At 45.8% G+C, this 24,936-nt stretch overlaps 1 protein-coding gene across 3 annotated transcripts in view; it reads right to left on the reverse strand.

Moving 5' to 3' along the window:
• Positions 1-24,936, reverse strand: part of TRIO (trio Rho guanine nucleotide exchange factor) — a 353,418-nt gene that overhangs the window by 152,761 nt on the left and 175,721 nt on the right. For all 3 annotated transcript variants that reach the window (XM_053202016.1, XM_053202021.1, XM_053202025.1), the window contains exons 10-11: positions 18,192-18,314; positions 3,763-3,954 (exon numbers count right to left, since the gene is read on the reverse strand). In XM_053202016.1, the coding sequence (XP_053057991.1) occupies positions 3,763-3,954; positions 18,192-18,314 (315 nt within the window). The remainder of the gene's footprint in view (positions 1-3,762; positions 3,955-18,191; positions 18,315-24,936) is intronic.

Raw genomic sequence — 24,936 nt, forward strand, 5'->3', positions numbered from 1 at the left:
GCCAGAAATGTGCCACAAAAGAGACAGGCCAACAGCTGTGCTCCACGTAAAGCGAGAGATCACCACCACCACGCGTCTGGAGTGAGAAGTCCACCTGCACACCAGGAGAGCCTTTGAAAGCTAGCTTCCAAAAAGCTTCATGTATTTGCCTAAATAAAAAAGACAACCCGCCTTTTCTATCTTCCTCTATGTAATTTTAAATTGCAGGGGTGCCTGGGTGGCTCAGTTGGTTGTGTGTCCAACTTCAGCTCAGGTCATGATCTCACAGTTCATGGGTTCAAGCCATGCGTCGGGCTCTGTGCTGACAGCTCAGAACCTGGAGCCTGCTTAGGATTCCGTGTTTCCCTCTCTCTCTGCCCCTCCCCTGTTCACACTCTGTCTCTCTCTCAAAAAGAAATAAACCCTAAAAGAAAAATTTGAATTGTATGATTTGCTTGAGAAAAATTAATTTAGACAGCATAAATCTTTTAGCAACCTTTCATTCCTCTGAGATGTTAAACTGTTTAGTAACTTTATGCAAACACATATTTAATTAGCATGACTTCCTTTACTTGGCCCTTCTGTCACTTTTAATCTCATTTTAAACTAATTAAATTTGTTCTAAACAAATCTGAATTTTCATTAAACGAATCTGAATTTTCATTAAATACCCAGTTTCACAACACAGTGACAGAAGAAATCATTCCTTCCCAAGAAAACCTACCAAGTACCCCTGTAGACGTTAAGGCCTAGATGCAGCACAGAGAAAGGAGACTGAGGAAAATTCTGGAGCTGGTCAGTAACAAATGAATCTACTATAAAAATGGCCGGGGCTAAAGACGAAGGCCAAGCACATCGCAGGGAAGAATTGAGCAGCGCTCCATGCCTGTGTGGCCAGCTTCACAGCATCTGAACTCCCGGCTGCCTGGGACCGCTAGGCACTCCCCCAACTGGTCAGCTGGGGCACCCTTCCTCGGCCTCAGGTCACTTTAGGGCACACATTTAAGAAGAACCCAGTCAGGGTACACACGCTAGTTTCTCTGCCACTGTGATAGTTTTCCATATAACAGGAATGAACGCACTGAAAATTCTCCAGTTGTAAAGGGAACCACTTAACCTTTAAAACAGATTTGAGGTCTCCTTGGTCTACCAACTTCATCAATTCTAGAAGTTCCTACGGTCTAAGTCAATGAAAACAAAATGTGTTTTCACTTTTAAATAAATTCCCAAGCCTGGTAACAAGACAGATTCTACTGTTTGCTAACTGGAATGTTTTTATTATAAGATTCTTTTTCTTAAAAATGCTACTTATGTTATTAAAGCCAGTGAACTAAGACCCAGTCTCTGGGGAACAGCTCTTGCAAAACGCTTTCCTTCTAGTTTCCTTTAATGTCTGCTTTCTGAAAACTGTAACCAAGCTGAAAAGGTGCTTCACGAAGTCTTCTCCGTCCTAAAGTCAAGCTAAATCTTTACAAATCAATCCTGCTTCAGAATATTCCTTGGCACGTCACAGCCAAGGAATTAGGGACACGCGGTGGCAGACCTTCCTCTGTCTCCAGAGGCACAGGCTACCCGAGGCCACGGCGCCCCCTGCGGCTCAAGTGACAAGCTTCACCCCCCAGCCACTCTGCTTCCCTAGGAGGGGGCTGCTCGGAGCTATTTGCTGCCATCTGTCTGTCTGTCTGCCGCACCTGGAAGAGCGAAGGCACAGTCTGCTTTTTCATACACATCACCTTCTCCCTCTCGGCCTGGGTGTCCAAATGCATGAGGTAAAGAGTTGCTGACATCAACACTGAAGGGAAAGAGAGAGAAACACACAACTGTACTGCAACAGGTGGGCATAAAGAAAGTTCCAGAAGGCGCAGGGGAAACAGCTGACCCTGCCTGGAGCAGTGAAGGGAAGCTATATACCCAAGTTTCAGGGGCGCCCGAGTGTCACAGGTTTGGGGACACTGCTGAGTGTGACGGGCTGCAGGCAAAGTGGAGACCGGACCGTTAGGATGCAGAGAGGTTTCAGGCCAGTGCCCCACGTACATAAGGAATCACTGACGGTTCAAAAGCAAGGCTATGACCCGATCAAATTTCTATTTCTGTGGCAGCGAGGCTGGAGTGAGAGCGGCCAGAGGCAGGGACACCCACTGGTGGCTACGGCCTGACCCGAGCTGAGGGAAGAACTCACAGTTGGCTGCACCCGTGACCAGAAACCGCTGCGGACAATCGTACCATTGGTAAGTCTCCTCAGAATTACCATGTGTCCTCGGAAAAAAACCAAAAACCTTCTTTTGGGGCACCTGGCTGGCTCAGTCAGATAAATGTCCGACTCTTGGTTTCGGCTCAGGTCCCGATCTCACAACTGGTGAGTTCAAGCCTTGAGTCGGGCTTCACTGTAAGTGAAGAGCCTGCTTGGGATTCTCTGTCTCCCTTTCTCTGCCCCTCCCGGCTTGCTCTCGGTCTCTCTCTGTCTGTCTCTCTCTCTCAAAAATAAACAAGCGTTAAAAAAAAAGCAGTTTCTTCGTAAATACCGTAAAGTCTTTTTTAGTTATGGCATTATTAAGGGCAGGCAGAGAAGCTGGCGGCAGTGGTGTTCTGCTCTGAGAGCCTCCCCAGGCCCACACAGCGCTGGCTGCTGCAGGAAGGGCTGCCTGCGCAGCAGAGGACGGCAGAGCCCATCACCGGCCTGGGTGGGCCAAGGTCTCAGGGTCTGTCTCCAGGCTGCCACACAGGCTCGCAGAGTTTCAGAGTAAGAGGGAAGTATGGGTTTCTGGGAGCCAAGCCTTTAAGTGATGAATGGCCTGGGCGACAACTAACTGCCCAAGATCCAGAACTGGCGGTGAGGTTCCTTCCCTTCGAGCACAGCTCCTGCTTCCTGGTCTCTGACGCCCCTCCCGCGGTTCTCGGGCAGCCCTACGCTTTCCAGATCCTTCTTCCCAGCCTGCGTCTATAAGCTTTCATGTGCTCAATCTCAGATCACCTGGAAGGGCTCCTCATCTCCAATTTACAAAGAGCTGTGAAGTAGAGAGGTTTTTTTTCCCTTCACAAGAAGATGCAGTAAAAGTTGACATCTTTAGTCAATTTGTAGTCCCACCGAAAACTTTAGATTACGTCTTTTTTCTCCTAAAAAGCTACATAAGCTTAATTGTAATTTTGTAGGATTTCTCCTAAGAATAACATACACGTACACAAGGTATAATTAGTATCCACCTATTTTCATGTACCAAATAACATGATCTTTTACAATGACAAGAGCATACCTATGAAGTCAGCACTAGTATCCCGATGGCCATGTTGGGTTTAGCACATTTAAGTTCAATATTACGTAGAATTCACTTTTATCATGATCTGAGAGTGGTCACACAGTCCGATAAAATCATGTCAACCATGACACTGGCCATATGACAGCCTTACCCACGGAAAGGAAACCAAGCTGTGACCACAGTGACAGCTAAGATGGACACGCTCTGTCCTCTCTCCAAGTTAAAGACCCCTCTACCAGCTCCAGGCTTCCCTGCTCACCTCCTACTCCACACCCTTCCCTGGCCAGCCCAGGCCTCACGGGTCCACTCCTGACAGACACGCAGGCTTCCACGCTGGCGAAGACAAGCAAGGAGCCAGCAGCCTAGAGCACAGTCCCCTGTGCATGCCGACCCGCTCAGGTCGAAAGCCTTTGTCTCATGGCTCACCACCTCCGGTCCACTTTCTCACATCACAACCAGTCCACACTCTTCCCAAGGGGGTCCAAGGGCCTTTCAGAGCCAGGCTCCATCGTGCGTCCCGATGCCTTACCTCCTTGACATGGCTGTGAAATGAGACCGACATGTCCAGCAGGATCTTCCGCTGCTCGACACGCCGAACAAAATCTTGTATCCGGTCTTCAAGCTGATGGGCAGCCTGATAAATCTCTTCTGGGTCACATTCCCCGGTCTGCGCCAGCTGTTCTGCTGCTTCCAGTAATTTATCTGCGTTGGTGTATGTGTTCTGCACAAGAGAAAATCCAGAGAAATAGAAGGTGAATTAGAAAAAACCCAGCTGGCCATCACACATGGCAACTGAGTCACTTTGGAACACTCCAGATCATTGCTGCAAATGAAACAGAAAAAATATGAAGGGAAGAGATGAGTTAAGGAGTTCAGTATACCTCTATCAGCAGCCTTTTCCATTACTGTTCTAGATTGTTAAACTCTGAGCCTTCCCTCTGAAGCGGAGGCAGCTGTGGCTGTCCCATGACTCACAGAGGGCTTTCGGCTTTGTGCTGCTGCACATCCAGAAGATAGCACACAGCACAAATGCCCACTTCACTTTCCCTTCCAGTCTTATGACGGAGTGCAGAGTTCCAGTTTTGTCTTTCAGTATGACATACGGTTTTACAATTCCCCAAGTGCAAGTGGAAAGACTGGGTTCCAAGTACAAGTTGCTGTCTTCTTTAACATGTTTCTACTTACCGGTAATTCTGTGCTTCTCTCTCTTCTACTTAAGAACACATACTTTTTTGAGAAAAAGGAAATAACCATAATGGCTTATACAAACTAGCTAGAGTTTTAGAGAGCTTAAAGTTATGTGTAAATAGGTATCTAAAATACCCTGAGAATTACTCCATTTTGATCCATGATAAATGAAAGGCTGCAAATGGGTTCCCCAAATAAAGAGGTGTACCAGAGAGCCGCCCCTGCTCATGGAAATGCTGGAGAGAAGGCAGGCCGGCAGGGGCCGGGGGCAGCCAAGAGTGGGAGGGCTTCAGCAACGTGCAAAAACAGAGGGAAGGCCCGTAGAGCAGGCTGAGGTCCCTTTTAGAAACAGGCTGTGTCCTCTGTCCTTCTCGAACATGTCAGTCCTGCAGCTGAGCAGGGGCAGCGTCTCATCAGTGGACAGAGTGTGGGGCAGTGTCCCTGCAGAAAGCCTGTGCCTGGGAAGGATGAGGGCGCCCCTGCATGGGCAGCCTCCCACTGGGGGGACATCCATCTACTGAAACAACACATTAAGGATAAGGAGGGGCAGTGTCCTTAGTTCAGAAAAGGGAGTTACAGATGTGGAAAAGGAGAAGAGCTGAGCTAGCCCTATAGTACCAGGCTGGAATTAGACAGATGTGTGTGATACATGGTTCTACAGACACATGTGGGAATGTTTGCGTTTGTACACACACACACACACACACACACACACACACAGACACTCCTCTTTCCCTCCTCCAATGAGAAGGCCCAGGAGTAGCCACGGCCCAACAGCAGTTAAGCATTCCTAGTACCCAGATTTCTACCTGGAATGGCCATTCTCCTCTACAAGGAACCAGGGCTCTTGGAGATATGGCTGACTCGAGGTTGGGATGGGACAAAGCACAAGATGAGCCTGAAATATCTTACTGTATCCAGAAGGAAGGAGATGCTTGAGAACAATGTGGGTAGGTCAGGCCACAGAGGTTAGCTCCCACTGGCCAAATCAGGGACAATCTGAGAGTAAACAGTGAGACTAACAGAGTATAAGCCACCAATGCAAAGGAAAGCACGAGTCCATACGGACATAAGTAAATAAATAAAACTAGACGAGGAACAGGATATTTATAGAATTTCAAAGGAGCTCCCCACTAAGTGCTTGTTAATTACCGAGGGGGAGAGACTCATCCCACAGTGGAGAAGCCTGGCAGACACCACTTCAACCCAGAAGTCAACATGAGGACCACAGGTAGTGGGACAAATGAAAACTGGGTGTCGCCCAATGGGACAGCACAAGGACATGGCAGCGTGTCTAGGACACACCCAGCCGAAGACATACAACTGGAGTCTAATCATGAGGAAGCATCAGGCAAACCCAAAGGGAGGAGCATTCTCCAAAATAATGGGCCTGAAATCCTCCAAAGGTCAGAAAAGTTTAGGCACAACCAAGGAGGTGCTACCAACGCAAGGACCTTGGAAATGCGACCACTTGATGCCACCGGTGATTGTGCACCGGGTCCTTCAGCCGTAAGGACATGCCGGGGGCTGAGGCACGTCGCAGTGCTAGCCTCCTGATTCTGACAGTGATATGTGGGTGCACAGAACAGCGTCCCTCCTTGGTGGGAAAAGGACACTAAAGTCAGCAGTTCGAGGAGAGTTATGTTCTCTGTGCTATCTGTCCAATGTTCCTGCAAGTTGAAAAAACATTGAAAGCAGCTATAAATGCAGCATGGTAAGTATGAGATGGTCTCAGTAAGGAGGACGCTGACGCACGGAAACAGAGGGAGGGGTTCCCCTGGCATCAGGGTGGGAGTGCAACGCCCCACCCCACACAGGCCACAAGCAGCATCTACGGGGAATTTAACCTTGACAATAAAAACTAACTGAAAGCAGTCTGTTCTGTTGTCATCAGCACAGGCTGAACACCCAGCTCTCCCAGCTCTCCACGAGCCACTGTCCTGAGCCCTTGCTGCACCTCGGGTGTGAGCCCGACCACAGCCCCTGCCGCAGGTAAGGAAATGAGGCCCGTGGGGCAGTCACGAGGCCCAGAGGACAAGGTTGGCGGGCGTGGGAGCAGGAGTCGGCCCGGTCTGAGGGTGCGGACTGTGCCCACGACCCCCCACGGACTGTTCGGCTCGCAGGAGCCCCCCCGGCAGGGCTTCAGGCAGCACCGTGAGCGTGCTGCTGCGGGGTAAGGTTCACCACTGCCTCTGCCCATCAACGTCAACCGGAACCACCATCTTCGGGGGACTTCTCTTTTTGGTATTCTTCACTATCAACACAGGATCTTTCAGAGTTCTCTTTAGAAATGAGCAAAGAGATGTCAAAGGATCCCTTAAAATATACTAATTATGACCAGAATTGGAAAATGCACATACATACATTTTGCATATTGTTTGGAAACAATTATCTGAAGTAATTCGAAAGCACAGTCAGTTCCCTGTCTGAATGCAGAACTTACCAGCGCATGAAAGGGCTGTCTGTACATTCAACACAACATATTTGGAAGCTCAGTTATAACAATCCCTACACAGAGAGACAGTGACACGGCCCACTTCAAAAGAGCTTTGGAAAGCAGAAGCGTGACTCTGGACCTCCGCATGGCCGAGACCCAGTCCAGCAGCCTGCCAGGGAGGACCATGACAAGAAGCCCTCCACACGCAGACATCACGCTGCTCGGGGCCTCCGGGTGCCAGGATGGAAGGACTCACGGCAGAGGCCAGAGCTCCAGCACCAGTCACGTCACAGACTCGGTGCCCCTGAGCCACAGGCTGCAGACATTGCTGCCTTACAGATGGATGAGGAGGCATAATGTCCTGATGAGGATGCTATTAACAACAATAAAAAGTAAGGGCAGAAACTCTTGGAGGCAAGAGGAGCCTAAGCAGACAGGACAGCCACATGCCATGCGGCATCCTGGAGGCGGCCCTGGAAACAGGGGGAAACTCAGGGAATCTGAACAAAGGAAGGGCTTCAGTTCACAGCAGCAGCTCAGTATCCAACAACTATAACAAACGTGCCATAGTAAGAAAGTAACCATAAGGGAAGCCGGGGACAGGGTATGGGAACTCTCCCCATCATTTTCACAACTTTTCGGTAAACCTAAAACTGGTCTAAAAAATAAAGTATATTTAAAAAATACACGTGGTTAGCAATCCCTATCAAAATAACACCAGCATTCTTCACAAAGCTAGAACAAATAATTCTAAATTTGTATGGAACCACAAAAGATCCTGAATAGCCAAAGTAATGTTGAAAAAGAAAACCAAAGCTGGAGGCATCACAATCCTGGACTTCAAGCTATACTACAAAGCTGTAATCATCAGGACAGTACGGTACTGGCACAAAAACAGACACTCAGATCAATGGAACAGAATAGAGAACCCAGAAATGGACCCACAAACGTATGGCCGACTCATCTTTGACAAAACAGGAAAGAATATCCAATGGAATAAAGACAGTCTCTTCAGCAAGTGGTGCTGGGAAAACTGGACAGCCACATGCAGAAAAATGAACCTGGACTACTTTTCTTACATCATACACAAAAATAAACTCAAAATGGATGAAAGACCTAAATGTAAGACAGGAAGTCATCGAAATCCTAGAGAAGAAAGCAAGCAAAAAACCTCTTTGACCTCAGCCACAGCAACTTCTTACTCAACACGTCTCTGGAGGCAAGGGAAACAAAAGCAAAAATGAACTATTGGGACCTCATCAAAATAAAAAGCTTCTTTCTGCACAGCAAAGGAAACAATCAGCAAAACTAAAAGGCAATCAACAGGATGGGAGAAGATATTTGCAAACGACATATCAGATAAAGGCTTAGTATCCAAAATCTATAGAGAATTTACCAAACTCAACACCCAAAAGTCAAATAATCCAGTGAAGAAATGGGCAAAAGACATGATATGGACACTTCTCCAAAGAAGACATCCAGATGGCCAACTGACACATGAAAAAATGCTCAACATCACTCATCATCAGGGAAATACAAATCAAAACCACAATGAGATACCACCTCACACCTGTCAGAATGGCTAACATTAACAACTCAGGCAACAACAGATGTTGGTGAGGATGTGGAGAAAGAGGATCTCTTTTGCGTTGTTGGTGGCAATGCAAGCTGGTGCAGCCACTCTGGAAAACAGGATGGAGTGTCCTCAAAAAACTAAAAATAGAACTACCCTATGTCCCAGCAATTGCACTGCTAGGTATTTATCCAAAGGATACAGGTGTGCTGTTTCAAATGGGCACATGCACCCCAATGTTTATAGCAGCACTATCAACAATAGCCAAAATATGGAAAGAGCCCAAATGTCCACTGAGAGATGAATGGATAAAGAAGATGTGGTATGTATGTATGTATGTATGTGTGTGTGTGCGCGCGCGTGTATGTATGTATGTGTATGTGTGTGTATATATATATATATATATATATATATACACACACATACACATACATATACAATGGAGTATTACTCGGCAATCAAAAAGAATGAAATCTTGCCATTTGCAACTATGTGGGTGGAACTGGAGGGTATTATGCTAAGCAAAATTAGTCAAAGATATCCTATGACTTCACTCATGTGAGGAATTTAAGATACAAAACAGATGAACACAAGGGAAGAGAAGCAAAAATAATGTAAAAACAGGGAGGGGGACAAAACATAAAAGACTCTAAATATAGAGAACAGAGGGTTGTTGGAGGGGTTGTGTGTGTGGGGGGGAATGGGCTAAATGGGTAAGGGGCATTAAGGAATCTACTCCTGAAATCATTGTTGCACTATATGCTAACTAACTTGGATATAAACTTAAAAAATAAATAGAAAACAAAGAAAAAAATTTCATCAACAGGAAATTAAATAAACTGTGGTTTTTTAGTACAACAAAATATCATGTAGATATTAATAACCCCCCCCAAAAAATATATGTTTATGTAGTTGACCCTTGAACAACGCATGTTTGAACTGCATGGGTCCAAACGTACATGAATTTTTTTTTTTCTGATAAATACAGTACTGCAAATATACCTTCCTTATGTTTTATTAACATTTTCTTTTCTAGCTTACTTTAGCATAAGACTATGGTATAGAACACATACAACATACAAAATATGTTAATTGACTATTTATGTGATCAATCAGTAAGGCTTCCTGCCCACAGTAGGGCTATTTGTGAAGTTTTGGGGAGTCAAAAGTTATATGTGTAATTTCAACTACACGGAGGGCTGGGAACCCTCGCCCCATGTTGTTCAAGGTTCAGCTGCATGTGTGTATATGTATGCAACACATACACACATAAATAGCACATTTTCTTAAAAATTTTAATGTTATTTTTGAGAGAGAGAAACACAGAGTATGGTGGGGGGGAGGGGGGGGGCGAAGAGAGGGAGGGAGAGACAGAGTCTGAAGCAGGTTCCAGGCTTCAGCTGTCAGCACAGAGCTCGACGTGAGGCTCGAATTCACAAACTGTGAGATCATGACCTGAGCAGAAGTTGGACGCTTAACCAACTGAGTCACCCAGGCGCTGCAGGCATAGCAGCTTTTTTTAAAAAAGCTTTCACCTGTTGGGGCACCTGGGTGGTTCAGTCGGTTAAGCATCTGACTCTAGGTTTTGGCCCAGGCCGTGACCTCACAGTTCATGAGACTGAGCTCCATGTCAGGCTCTGCCCTGAAAGTGCAGAGCCTGCTTGGGATTCTCTCTCTCTCTCTCTCTCTCTCTCTCTCTCTCTCTCTGCTCTTCCCTTCCCCACTTGCACACACTCTCTCTCAAAAATAAACATAAAAAAAAAAGTTTTCACCCGTGAAACAGTTTCTACAGTGACCTCACCCAGACGTCTTCTCGTGAGAGGCTGGCTCGGGGCCACTCGGTGCAGCCCCTGGGCACAGAGCAAGCTCTCCCTGCGAAGCTAACAGCACCAAGAGCCCCTGCTACAGAGGATCCCACACGCTGCCTACGAAGGTTCTCTGACCATCGGAGGCTCAATGTGAGGTGACTTTTCTGGGGGTGATGGCTTCATGGAGACCTCTGCTGCCTCCCACAGAGCCTCATCCGGGAGTGGCTCTGCATCTCTGAGCAGAGGATGACGGGGCTTCAGCACTGAAAGAAGCCAACAGAGGATCATGCTTAGGCTGCACACACACTTTTTTTTAGGTGCTAAATCCTGTTTTCTATTGTCACCACAGCCATGAAGTCGCTTACGTCACATGTGTGATAGGAGGATCCAGACGTGATACTGCCTCCCAACACTGAACATTTTGTTTCTGAAGGCTTTTCCACCTCTTTTCCAGCAGGGAAGGATATCTGAGACAATAATTGCCACAAATGAACAAGTACATGTTTTAATTTTGAAGGACACTAAAGAGCATTTACTCAGCCCCACTTCTCACTTCACACTTGAGGAAATGAGCCCACACGACGGATTCCATGGCTTTCCCTCAGGCCCCAGGAGGCGCTGGTGGAACCAGGGTCAGCATGCAGGGTCTCTGACACCCACGGCCTTCCTGCGGCCAGAACACACCCCGGACCCGCGTGCCACAGAAGAAAACAGATTTCCAACGCGCTGATGGGCATACTGATCACACACGCTGACCTCGGAGCCGCTGGCCCAGGCGCAGCAAGCCCCACCACGAGGACGGCGAGCACGCGAGGCGCAAAGGGGAAGTAACTTGCCCAAGTGAGTCAGGAGGGCCAGGATTGTACAGACAACAAATGCCCAGGCCAGGGTTCCTCTTGCAAGGGGAAATTCAGAACTTCAATTTCTGCTCAAGGGGAGGTGGTGTCAGGGAGATGTTTTAGAGCCTGTAGAGGCCAGACCGCTCCTCCCTTCTGCCTGCCATCCTGTCTCCGAGGGCATCTCTCTGTGGGTCCAGTCCTTCCTCGGAGAGGTGGGCTACCATTCCCCGTGCTGAGGATTAGAGGAGACAGTGTAAGGGCTGGGCCAGGGTGAGGGCTGATCGGTTTCCTCTTTTCTGGAGAAGTAAATTAAAATTGCGTAAGTGCTGGGACTCAGGAAACACTGCAGGGCAGTTCAGACCTTCCTTTCCCTACAGACCCTTGACTGCAACAGTCTGGGACTACCAGAAGATGGCCAGAGGCGACATTTACATAGAATCCAGTGAAAAAGATGGGTTTTCTTGATCTCATTTCAAGGAATAAACACTTCTATTCCATTTCTTTTGTTTTAAAAAACAACAAAGTATGCATATGGAAAACTCTCGAGGTCTTTTATAATAATGTGATAAACAAGAATGATGAGCCAGTACATCTACAATCCATACTAAAAACCCCAGTGTCCTTAATTGTTTAATCGGCCCATTAAGTCCCGGGAATCAAAGCACAGGACACAAGCCTGCCCCCCACCCTGGCCAAACAGGTGATACGGAGCTGAAATGCACTACAACACGATCAAACTCATAATGCTAAGAGCAGAACTGAAAAAGTCTATATGCCATATATTTAGGTACAGCAAAAAAGCGACTACTGACTGCTATCTACATGTGCTAGCGTTTTACCAGAGAAATAATTCTGTGGGGAGCAGAAAAGGGGAAGGTTCTAGGCAAGGAACTGACACATATGAGCACCTGCTGAGTGCCAGGCATATTGTTTATGCAGTCTTATCCCAGCTACCTGGTGAAGGTAGCAATTAGGTATTGTTTTACAGGTAGGAAAACTGAGGCTTGGGTAGATTGAGGAACTTGCCCATGGTCATGAAAGCAGTGGAGGCATTAATAAAGCTAAGAAGTGTTTTTAAAAGGGAAATTGGAGATCTTGTAAGCACATGCCAACCTGAAAGAAACCCCTGATAGTAGACACCAGCCCTAAATTCTCCACTACTAATTTATTTTAAAAGAGAAAACACTACATCTTATGTTTCAAAACAATCACACAGCAAGATGGCAGCCTCGTGTACAGGAGCAAGCATCCACTAACTGTAGCCAATCAGAAATTCAGGGCATATGCTAAAAACGTGGAAGCATTCTGTGTATTCACATGCTAAGGACCAGGTATCCGCAAAAGAGGACCAAGAGTTCAGAAGCGACCAGGGAATCGGGAGAATGCACCTGATAATCTGCAGAAAATCTTGCCCAAACGTAATGTCTCCTGCTTTCCTAAATGCTACACTTCCTGATCCTGGAAGACGAGATGATTCCATGGCACATATAAAGTTGTTGACAGAATCGGCTTCATGGAGAACACGATCACGACAGGCTACACCTTCGGAAGGCGATCTGAATCTTGGGAGGTAAGCACACGGGAGGGAAGGCAGTGTAAGCTCGCAGGACAGACACCCGTGGGAAGACGCCGTGCCAGAGATTTACTAATCGCATCCAAGACATCTGTGCTCCCCAAACCGGCTTCTTCCTTGAACCAGAGTTTTCTGGGCTTGACTGGCTGTTGTAATCACAGCTTCTGAAATCTAAAAAGGCATGCTAACTTGAATACCCACTTAGAAGGTAAAAGAGAAAACGCCTGCCAAAGAGCATCTCCCTTTGCACAGTCATCTTCAGAGAGCTTCGTGTGGAAAGTGTGGATTTCTTCTTTAAAGCTCCTGCGTGAAGACGAGCTGCGACGTGCTGCACGCGCCACCCTGGAAATGCGTCGGCAAGAAGAAATACCTACTCACGATCGCTGTACAACACAGAGGAGGAGTGGATCTTCACATCAGTAGAGAGGAGGTTCCAGCCTCTGCCAGAGTGCTGGCAAAACTGATCCACGTACCTCCTGCTGTGACCCTGGTGCCTGAAACAAAGCCCCAGCCGGGGGCTCCCTCGGAGCCTGGTGCCTGCAGACGCTGTGCCAGGCTGTGCAACCCGTTTCCACCAAGCTAATCCGACCCTCCTCTCGGGTTCCTCCTTCCCGGAACGCCAGAATTGTTCTCCATAATAAATCTATGTTTAGTATGTTTTAAATGAATTCAACCGTACGACTTTCACCACTTCCTTTTCGGGTCTGGTTACGTTACTTCATTGTATGCCTCAAGTCAGTGTTTTGAAGAAGTTGACTGTACGAAAAGTGTATTACATAAATTGCTAATTCTAGAGCTCTAAAGACCATTTAGAATTCATCCCACAAAGGACCCTTCAAAACACGACCCTAAGAACAACGTAGTCAACCTTGAACAAGTACAGAGCAAGTGCAAAAAGGAAGTCTCTTCTCCCTAAACCTCCCCGAATGGTTTTACTTTTGTGAAAATGTTCCAGAAAGTGAAACATGGCCCCTTGTTAAGCACTAACAATACCTCTGCTCCCATATTTAAGGTGCCTCCAAAGGCCATCCTGCCCCCAAAATACACAAATGTAAAAATATAAATAAAAATATAAATATAAACTTAGGTCTCTGCCGTAATCGCTTCTGTTGTAATTTGTTTGGACAGAAATCCGTCAAAGAGGGGAGGGCAGAGAAGAAAAGGTGGTAGAGCTCCCTCCAGGGGCCTCACTCCCAGTGCTGCAGCAAGACCGAGGAGGTAGTTCCTTGGGAAGAGCCAGAAAGCCTCAATGAATGAAGCTACACACACAACGTGTAGTTCTGCCTCGATACCAAGGCCACCGTCTGTGTGTGTCCAGACCAAATCCACTGCACGCGGTCTTAACAAAGCCAGGCTCCTTATGGAGCTGTCTCGCAGCCAAGAGGTCTTCTGGCTTCAAATACTAGTAAAAAGCAATCTTTATTAACCACGGTGCAGGGGCCAGAAAAAGAAGTCCACCCTATATCTCCAGATCTTATGCACGCCCCCCCCCCCCATTTTATTTGTGGCCAGTTCTTAATCACACGGGGCCGTCCCTATACCTACATGGCCTGATGGTGTACTCAGAGGCAGAGCAAACTACTTTTAGAGCTACTCTGAAATGGTTCGAGGGGTTTCCTCTGAAATTTATCATGTCTCTACGCACATGGCTGCCACGCCCCGGACCCTCGACCTCCACTACCATCTCCCTAGAGCCTGTCACAGAACGAGAAGTTGCCACACATTTGTGGACACGACAGACCAGAGATCTCCCTCTAAAGCGAGTGGAGGGGAATTACGTAAGTGGTTGGGTCCCAGTTCCCGGTCAACCACGACAGCCTGCTGAATGCCCGCAGCACGGCCGTGTGTGCAGTTTTATCAGGGACAGGTAGGGCTGGGCTGCAGGAGGCTGCGGGAGACAAGCAGGCACAGCAAAGTGGCACAACACACTTCTAAAGCCACCTGGTAGCTAAAAAATACAGAAGAATCAAGTGATGTTCTTCAAGAGAGGGGAGGGCCTATAAATATTTAGGGCCAGAAAGAACAAAAAAAGAGGGAGAAGTTGGAGATGCCAGGAAAAGAGGTCGTAATTGAAGGGCCCATGTAATGGCAGTGGGTGGAAACAGTAGAGAGTGGACACACGGGGACGTGGCCATGTTCAGGGTGGAGCTCAGAGCCTGCACCCAGCGGCAGGTGGGCAAGAGAGAGAGGCCCACAGACGGAAGAGGTCAGCAGTCTGCACACGGCTCCCCAAGCCCCAGCCCAGCCTCCAACCTTGCTGGCCACATGGTGGTGCTGCTCAATAGTCCTACCTACCTGATGTCCCCCATGACTGCTTCTAGTATCTTCTCCTTCTGTCACCAAGCTGAATTTTACAAACTGCAGGTGTCTGCTTAGACATCAACAACTGCCAGGGAAAGGCCTCTGACAGGTGGCCATGCCTATTCAGAAGCACCTGCTCTGGCCTGCTGCTACCCACCCTCTGCCCCCCACACCCTGTGGCTGTCAGAGTGCCTGACGCATGGCCAGTAGCTCTCCAGAGGGAGGGAGAGTGGGTGCAGATGTTTGCAAAGTGAACAGAAGTATATTTAAGGTTTCTTTTGAAGCACAGCTCAGATCTGGGGTGTTAAGCACTTTCAGTGTAAGGGGGAGTGAGTAGGGTGCCCCTTAGAGTCCCAGGGACAATGAGCAGTGATAAGGAAGGACTGGGACTCAGCTGGGTAGAGGCAGGAGCCTCTCTCTGAGGAGTAAAAAGCAGACCACAGCTAAGGTGCTACTTTAGCCCTTGGCCTGCCCTAGAAACCTTTGGGCAGAAACGTTCTCTACAAAGGAAGTCTGCTCACTCTTGCTGCCCCCTGAGAACCTGTGTTCACAGCTCTGATGGTGACCTTAGACCCAAGGAAATGAGTTTACCATGAAAAGTAGAGTAACGTCAGCCACACAAGAGACTTGTGGAATTTAGAATGGAAGGCGGCACAGGAACTGGAGGGAAGAGGGTTGATGGGGTGCCGGTCGCACGGGAACATTTGGTGGACCATTGTCCCCGTCAGAGCAAGCTCGGGACAGCCCAGCCTGCCATCACGGGTGACCATACTATTTGGGGGTTGGGGGGGGTTCCCCATCTCCAGAGCCTGGCTGTTGGCAGTTCTGCCTCCCAACTTTCTTTGGGGCCCCAAGTCTCCGCTCATATGACACAACCTTCCTACCCATCCCCAAACCACGTCGGCCACGGCAGTAGCTTATCTCACAGAAAACATGAAGGGGAGATAAAAGCACATTTTCCACATTTCTTCTGCTGTAAGACGAAGGCGAAATATTTTCCAACAGGCATGAGGTAGGGACGCCACAAACAGACAAGAAAAACGCTCCAAAGGTGCCTCTTGGTTTGGCAAGGCTGCTGGACACACAATCTCCTCTGGCTCATTTCTTGAGATGAGGAAAGCAGAAATGTTGGGATTGGCACTTTTATTTCCGATGTGAGGATGTGTAAAGAAGGCAACTTGTTAAAGGCATTTCCACTGAACAAGACTTAAGTGCAGACTGTTTTGTTACCCCGTAACTCAGTCCCAGATTCAGTTTCCCAAATGAGTATGGACCCGAACCCTCTGTCGTGCAAAACCTGTGGACACACGGCCACAGTTTACTCCTACTGTGACTTACAGAAGAGACCATGCTGCTGGATGTATACTGACACTCTTCCTTTTATAAGAGAAGAATCTCTTCCTTTCTAATAATGTTTTCAGGCTTTCCAGCCTATTTGCATAATATTAATATCCCTAAATCAGTTTTATTTTGGTTAATATTTGCCTGGCGGACCTTTCTCTAACAGGTTATATACTTCCAAATTTCCTGGGTATTTATGCATTAGGTGTGCCCTCTGAAAAAAACATACAGCAAGATTTTTAAGAAATAATCAATCTTTCGTCTCTTAACAAAAGTAAAATGGTAAAATCTATTTTGCATTTACTGTAATTACCGATACTTATGAACAAGTTACTACATCTTATTTTGCGATTTCGATCGTGATTTTTGTTTTCCTTGTTTCTTTTGTTTCCACCAGACCCATATGCGTGAATTTTTCTTTTTTTTCAGCCAGTTTTCTGTATTTCCTTCCCTCCTACGCTTACTAGGAAGTGATGCTTTCCATCCCTATGCTGTCAGTGGCTACTGCACACTTGAGTTTACAAGTGTCAGGTAAGCAGAAGGTCCTGCCACCCTCGGAACCTTCCATCTCCCATGTTAGAGTGTTCTGACACATCAGTCCTGTTCTGCTTTTAACAATCCCCAAACCCACTATCTGCTGTCTACATGGTCAATCCTTTGATTTACAAATACATTTACCAATTTCTATGCTCATTCTTGATCCTAGTCCTTTCTTTTCATACTTCCCTTTTTATTCATTTAACTAACTCATTCAGTACCTATCTGCTGATCACCTAAGTATGCCAGGCACTGCCCTGGGTTGCAGTCATAGAGAAGTGAACAAAACAAAGTCCCTGTTCTCTTGGTGTCCGTGTTACAGTGGGTACTTGTGTTACTAATACTAAACTGCATGCTTTAGTTCTTCTGGTTAAGTATTAGAGTAGCAAACTCTCTCACTCTCGGTCTACACTTTATCCTCATCATTGAATGACCGTTCAGCTGGATCTGGAATTCCAGACTATTCTACCAACTTCCAGAACCTGTGGTTGCTGGTGAGAAGTTGGCTGTCTTTCCAATAGCCCTTCTCACTGGGGTCCTTTGGTCATTTCTCTCTTCTTGATTTTACACTTTGTCTTCGATGTTCCTCAGTTTTGCCACAACGTGCTTCGGTTTGGACGTGTCTTACTAGATGACTTCTTTTTAAAGTAACTTTCCCCACACCTCCTTATAACTTCCATTTAATATGGAACAGACATACACACACGTCATGTTGTTGCAATTTCTCCCTCCTTCACTCTGCTTGCAAAAAAAAAAAAAAAAAAAAAAAAAAAAAAAATCCAAAAAAACACATTTACCAAGTAACAAGTCGTAGGAGTGCCCTGGCCTAGGTGCTTTATATGATGCTACCACATACATACCTGACTTCCTCTCTAGAAGCCTTTACTGTGCCTACTTTCCAGATAAGGAAGTTAATCTTAGAAATGTAAAGAGATTTTTCCAAGTGACACAGCTAGTGAGCATTATAACCAATGCTCCAACTCCACAAATCCCCTGCTCTAAACACACTCCACACCCTGCCGCCTGTTTCTAAACACACACATTGAAGAGAAGTGGATAAGCAGCAAGAAATGCTGGCCCATCGTTACAGAACTGTTACTGCCTGATTATACACTGAAATTTCACAAGCTGTCAATAGACACTGGTACAATGAATACGTCAAAAACATCCAGGACGTCACTTACGATACATCCTTCTGCATAGGCAAAGACAACCTCACGCTCAGATCTGAGCATCACCTCTTCTGAATCACCTTTCAACATATCTAGCCAAGGCTAACTTATCTTGGATATGGTTAAAACTAATTCAAAACCGAGCTCATAGGTATTTAGGGGAGGAACTAATAAAAGCCATTGTTTTACCTGGGCTACTTCTTCAAAATCTTCATGGCGTTTCTGCAAAGCTCTGGCCCGATGAAGTGATTTCCCCACACCCGTATGTTTGCTGAGAAACGCTTCTCCATGATTCTCAATCCAGTCCAGCACCTACAATAAAAGACAGGTACATGTGCCATAAAAACAATGTTCTGCCCTGTTTAATAGTTAGGACTATCCACTGAAGATACACTCTGTTGTCAAAACTATAACAAGACGCAAAGGAGAGGGAAAAAACTAGAAGCAGTTGGACACTAACACATCTGATCAGTTTTCCCACCATGATTTTCAACAGCTCTTACTGTAAAACCGTAAAGTCTGTCTCTGTATAAACATTACGTGCCATAATGATTAAATCTCACCTCATTTTATGCATGACAGAGCCTCCAAAACTGAGTAGGTTTTGGATAAGATAGTGGTTATCAAGCCACAGACAACCAGTTTAGCTTAACATTTTTACAAGGCTCAAAGCTTCACAACTCAGGCAATTCAAGTTTAACTACAGAGTTAATGTTTTTCTGTCTCTTCTTTAGAACCCTGAAAACACAGAAGTAAAACCTAAGAAAACAAAACACTTAAATGCCTCTGTCCCCGTCTTTGAGGATAATTTATTCTGTAAACTACTAAGCTGTTGGGAAAGCTAAATACTCCATGAATTTAATTACTTAAAAGTTCTTGCAAGTTGACATCTACTATATAAAGAAAGGGAGTACAAGGTAGGCAGTGTGACATGATGTTTTCAAGTTCAGAGTCGGCCTAGAGCATAGTTCATTGGTTCCTATACTTGAAAAACCACAAAGAAACCTGACAATATCTAAAAAAAAAATCTAAAAAAATACTTACACTACCATCAAATGTACACTTTGCCTCATTTTTTTAGTTTATTTATTTATTTGGGGGGACAGGGCGGAAGGGAGAGGGAAAGAATCTCAAGCAGGCTCCACATTTGTCAGAGCAGAGCTCAACACGGGGCTCAAGCTCACAAACCGTGAGATCATGACCTGAACCAAAATCAAGAGTTGGAGGCTTAACCGACTGATCCACCCAGGCGCCCGCCCCTGCTTCACCTCTTTCTGATGGAGAAAAGATAATTAGCAAAAAATAGGTCAGTGACATCTTTCACTAAAAACTAAAACTTTAGATACAAGATATTTAAATATTTGAATACATTTGTTAACGTACTGCTTAAGGCCACTCCCCATACTTCACATTTAGTAACTATGGTAACCAAGAATATGGATCAAAACTATCTGTGACTGAAGAACCAACTGGGAAATGTACCGCCAGAACAGTGGTCTGGAAGAAAACCTAGAAGCAGACTAGTCATGGCACTAATGGCAAAATAAAAGGGGCCTTAACTTGGGCTTCATTGCTATGAAAAGGGTCCCTTGCCCTTTGCTACCTGCACTAGAGATCAGCTGTGCAGACAGATCTCTTAAAAAAAAAAAAAAAAAGAGGCAGCTGGTAAGGGCCAGTTGTGCAGGGACAACTGGACCTATTATCCATTGCTCCAAACCTGTGACCGTCAGAAGCCAAGGGTCTGACTGAGGGCCCTTTCTGCATAGAGTTTAGCAAAGTTAGTAGCACGTGAACATAAAATAGCTTGCAAACCTGAATAACTCGCCGGCGGCCCTCTTACGTACCCAGAAGATGAGCAGACGTGTATGTACGTGGAGGAGGTGGGGCGAGGCACAGAGGCCAAGTCTTCCAGCAAGTGCTAAAGCTACACATTTACCTTATTACTACAGCTCATTTCTGAGCTCTTTCGTCAACACCACCAATCTGCTAGCCACCTGGGGTCACACTATCAGAGCAATTCTTAGTGGATCTACATGTACTCTGTTACCTCACTCCCAGTCCTCCTGAAAGCTCTCGATTCTACCCTTCATTTCTAGCCCCGGCTGCACACCTGGGGTCTAGCTGTGTGTTGCTGGGCAAGTTCTCTATCGTTTCTGGACAAGAAGCTTCCCTAGTGCTCAGTGCTGATAATAATGGGGAGTTGTGAGTATTCAGCGAGATCTCCGTTAAGCACACCAGTACCAACGTGGTGAACACACAGCACGCGTGACATCCGCACCCTTAAACCACATGGGGCTCAGACTCACGACCAGGAGATCAAGAGTCAAACGCTCTACCGACTGAGTCAGCCAAGTGCCCCTATCCATTGTTTTTTAATTAGTGCGCTTAGCACATTATTTTCCTTTCTTGAGACAAAAGAGAGAAAACACACGTTAGTACTACCATTAGTAAGTAGTGCCACATTCACGCCTGACTTCAAGGATGACATAAGCCGCTGAGTTGTTTACATGAGTCTCTTAATATATATTATCAAACACAGACCCACTCCCAAGAAATGTCCACTGACAACTTCAAGACATTTTAGCCTCAAAGGATGGAATATGCCTCCGGGCAGGAAGCCAAAACCACGCAGAAGACAACGATCAAATATCTTAAGCTTGAAAAGAACTCAAAGAAATGTAAGTAATACCTATGCTATAGCCAATCTGCCTATCAGATCTGTATGAAGGGCTAAGAGAGTTTTCTTTTTTAGCTACAGTATATTCCTTATATTCTTCACCTTTACTGTTAAAAGAAAATCTGAGGGGTGTCTGGGTGGCTCTGTCGGTTAAGCATCCGACTTCGGCTCAGGTCATGATCTCACGGTTGGTGAGTTCGAGACCTGCATCGGGCTCTGTGCTGACAGCTTGGAGCCTGGAACCTGCTTTAGATTCTGTGACTCCCTCGCTCTCTGCCCCTCCCCCACACTCTGTCTCTCTCAAATGTTAAAAAAATTAAAGAAAAAAAAGAAAAAAAATTTGAGCCACTAGTAAGCAGCAACCTGATTACTGGTAACTCAATACAGATTTGAAATAAAGGCACAATTTCAAAAAGTAAAAGGTAAACATTATTTGGTAGAAAGGGTTGAGGAAGCAAAATACAGAATTTTAAAAATATAAAAATTTGTTTTTTAAGCCTAAGAAAAGTCAGGAAGCATAACCAACCAACTCAGGGTTACAATTTTTCTTTTATTAGTGGTTCTTTTAGACAGAATTGTAAATACCAGGTGAAGATATATTTCCAACAAACATATAAGTAATTCAAAGAAGGTGTACAAATGCCAAGCACTTAAAAAAAGAAAAAGTGGCAGACACTTGTGAAATCCAGCTGGTGTTCGAAACCAAATTCCCCCACAAGGCTTTGGCTTCTTTTAGAAGTTGGAGGACATTTCCCAGGTTGCCAAGGAATCCTGAATCAATACACATGTCCAAAGAGCATTTCAAAGACATGCTTGTGGAATCTCTTCCATTTAAAACACAAAATTATTTGCAAATCAGGGGTTTCATCAACTTAGTCCAGCCAGCCGCCTCCCTGACCTGAGCTATGGCCGGCAGCTGTCATTTGTCTTGTGACCCCAACCCTAGAAATCCCTCAAACCCCGGCCCAGGCTTTGCTGCTCTGTGGCTAGACTGCAGGAAAAGGACCCAAGTGACGCCTTCCCACAGTCTACCTGGTCCCTGGGCAGGATAACAAAGCTGGGAGGCCAATGCACCTTGCTCTCGCCTTGGAGGATGTGGTGCGAGCTCATTCCTCTGTACATGGGTGCCCTCTAATGGACACGGTGACAGCCCTAATGTCAAGGTCACTCCGAAGTGAGCCACCAACACAACACAGATAAGGTCTCAGCATCCAAGTCAAAATGTCAGATGTGGAGGAAACCTGACAGATTGTGTAGCTTAACTCCCTGTTTGTAATTAAAGAATAGATCATGATGACAGCAAGTATGATTCTGTTCACTTCTTAATCATCATATCGCGGTTGAAAACCTGCTGTTGCAGCACGCATTGACCTATGTGCACCCTAAGCCATCAATCCACACGGTGAGCTGGGGTAGGGGAGGCACATCATATCCCCATTTCACAGATGAAGACACAGGACCAAGAACCCTCAACTACCAGGTGGAGCCAATCTGGGGACTCAGACCCAGGAAGTCTGGACCGAGGGTCCAATCCCTTAACCTCTGGTCTATATGCCTCTTGAGTTGGCTCAGGTGTAAGACAGGTGGCACAATGAGGTCTGGAAAGAAAGAACTGTTTTTGTTGGTGAATGGCAGTGGGGAGGCTCCTGGACAAATGACCTCTGATGAAATGATAGTGTTATAATGGACAACAAACAGTGCCAACCCTCAGTCAAAGGTCATGGGAACTGGCCACTGGCACCTATCCCCCAACTCACATGGCAGAGTTCTGGCCATTTTGTACAACATGTGATTTTCTGTGACGAGCCCCCACTACCTAATATTCGCAGTTTCACGGTTTACTATTTTTTTTATTATTACTATTAGAAACAGAGAGAGTGAGCGTGCAAGTGCGAGGGGAGGAGGGGCACAGAGAGAGGGAGAGAGAATCCCAAGTGGGTTCCATGCTTAGTGCGGAGCCCGATGCGGGACTTGATCCCACGACCCTGAGATCATGACCTGAGTCAAAATCAAGATTCAGACGCTCAACTGACAGAGCCATCCAGATGTCCCATGGATTGCTATTTCTAATAATGACTGCTTTTTTTTTTTTTTAAACAATTTGTGAATAAATACTACACCTTCACCAGAAGAAACTGATTCTCATAAACCTATGTCTCAACAACAGGCAACATGAAGACCAATATGAAGACATTTTTCCTTTAAAATGCATAAGTGTTTATTTCAAATACTGACTGGAGTAGCCTTCTAACATGACCACACATCACGTCACAGCCAGCAGTATCATTTATTGAGAGATTATTCCATGCTAAGCTTGGGTAATAGATGCAGGTCCATAATCCCTTATCCACACACACACACAGTTTAAAGAGCTCTGAAATTCTAAATTTTTTTTCCAAACGTTGGTCCCAAAAATTCATTTGGTATTAAGACCTCAGTCCCTGCAGTGAGTCCTTGTACATTTGGCTGCAGAAATCTCCATGCTTTTACTTCAGATTACAGGGGGGCAGCCCAGACCCCATCAGAGTGTCCTGTATCACACAGTGTATGCACTCTGTCCTCTTCCTCAAGCTTCAAAAATTCTTAACCCCAAACACATCTATCCCCAAGGGCTACAAATGTAGAGACTGGATTTTTATTATTGGCCCTCTTCAACAAGAAATGGGGGCTCAGAGAAGCGAAGTGACTTGCCCAAGAAAGAAGACCTAGAAAACAGATTCAGACACAGTTCTTTACAGCCTCTAACTGAGGCTCTGACCCGTCATTACGTTATGTTACATCACGGTTTGTAGACACTGCATGAACACTGAAAAGTATTTCTAAAATCAGAGTTCCAACTCTAGGCTGGCTGTGAAAACTAGAGAAGACCTCAGACGTAAAACAACCAGGAACACATGAAGCCAGTGTAGTTTTACTGGGAACCTGGGATCCAAAGAGTAGTCCCAGGTATCTGGGAAAGTATCCAGATACCTGTCAATTCCAGCTACCATTGGGAAGAGACATAATCGGTGAAGAAATGTTTTCTGTCAAATAATGAGAACTCCTTCTAAGTCACACTTATTCAGTTTACAAAACACAAATACACGAAGCAAGTGAAAAACCAAGGTAGTTCTAAAATACTCTCAATGTGTCCACATATATATCTATATATCTATATAGATATATAGATATAGATATACAGATATAGATGGTCAGATTTTTCAAGTGGCAAAATATTAATTTCCTCCCCGCCCATCCTACATTCCCTATAAAACCAAAATTATCCCAGTTCCATTTAGTTATTTCCTTCTTCAACCACTGTTGGTTTTCATTTAAACCATGGAGGATGCCAATCTAGAAACAGACATACGGTGTTTCTAGTGTTGGGTGGTTTTTTATTTTTCTAGTGTTATTTTAAAATAAGTGCTCCTAAAACAATCATTTAGATCAGACCTTTCTTGATGGTCAAATCCACGGTATTTTAATGATTATAACAAAGACTGGCCGATTAAGCAACGTCATTGCAAATCTGCTAAACGTAGGCAGGAGACAGAAAAGGAGGCGTTCCCTTAGAGGATGTTTTTAAGAAAGCCTGGTGTTTAGCATCACTGTGAGGACATCCAATATAATATTATTAATGAAACTTACCCACAAAGTGAAATCACAAATGAAGGAACACTCTGAGTTTACATTACTGAATTTCCCATCCTCATCCTCTTAGTCTGCCAGGTACTGTTTTTCCTGAAGCTCAGAGCACCTTGTACCTGGAACCAGTATCTTAGTCATGTTCTTCCCTTTCCAGCAGCGGCCAGGCCAGCTGACCACCTGCTCGGGCAGGAACAGGATTAGAACAGACAAGCCGGGCAGCCATGAGGAGCTGGGCTCAAGACTGCTAGAAGCAGTAGGTGCAGACGGGCTCTCTCCCCTGCCCTCTCCCTCCCCATTTATCCACTCCCAAGGGGACTAACCGAACTCCTCACAGTGGTGAGCAACCGCAGCTTCTAGAAAGCCCTTCCCCAGCCTGAAAAGCCCCCCTTAGATAGTCCTCCTTAAGTGACACGTCAATGTAATTTTACTCTTTGATTCGCTCAGAAGTGAACCATCCTCCTCAGGTCAAGAGCAGTGAAGCAGTTAAAAAACCACTGGGCTCCCTGGAGCTTTGGTCAAGTCACTGGACTTTTTTAAGGCTCAGTTTTATTACCTGGAAAATAAGGAGCTTGGCCTGACAGGATCACAAGGGCTTCTGGCTCTAAATTCTATGATGTGCGTGGCACAACT

The sequence above is a fragment of the Acinonyx jubatus genome, chromosome A1 (assembly GCF_027475565.1).
Source record: "Acinonyx jubatus isolate Ajub_Pintada_27869175 chromosome A1, VMU_Ajub_asm_v1.0, whole genome shotgun sequence".
Taxonomy (NCBI): domain Eukaryota; kingdom Metazoa; phylum Chordata; class Mammalia; order Carnivora; family Felidae; genus Acinonyx; species Acinonyx jubatus.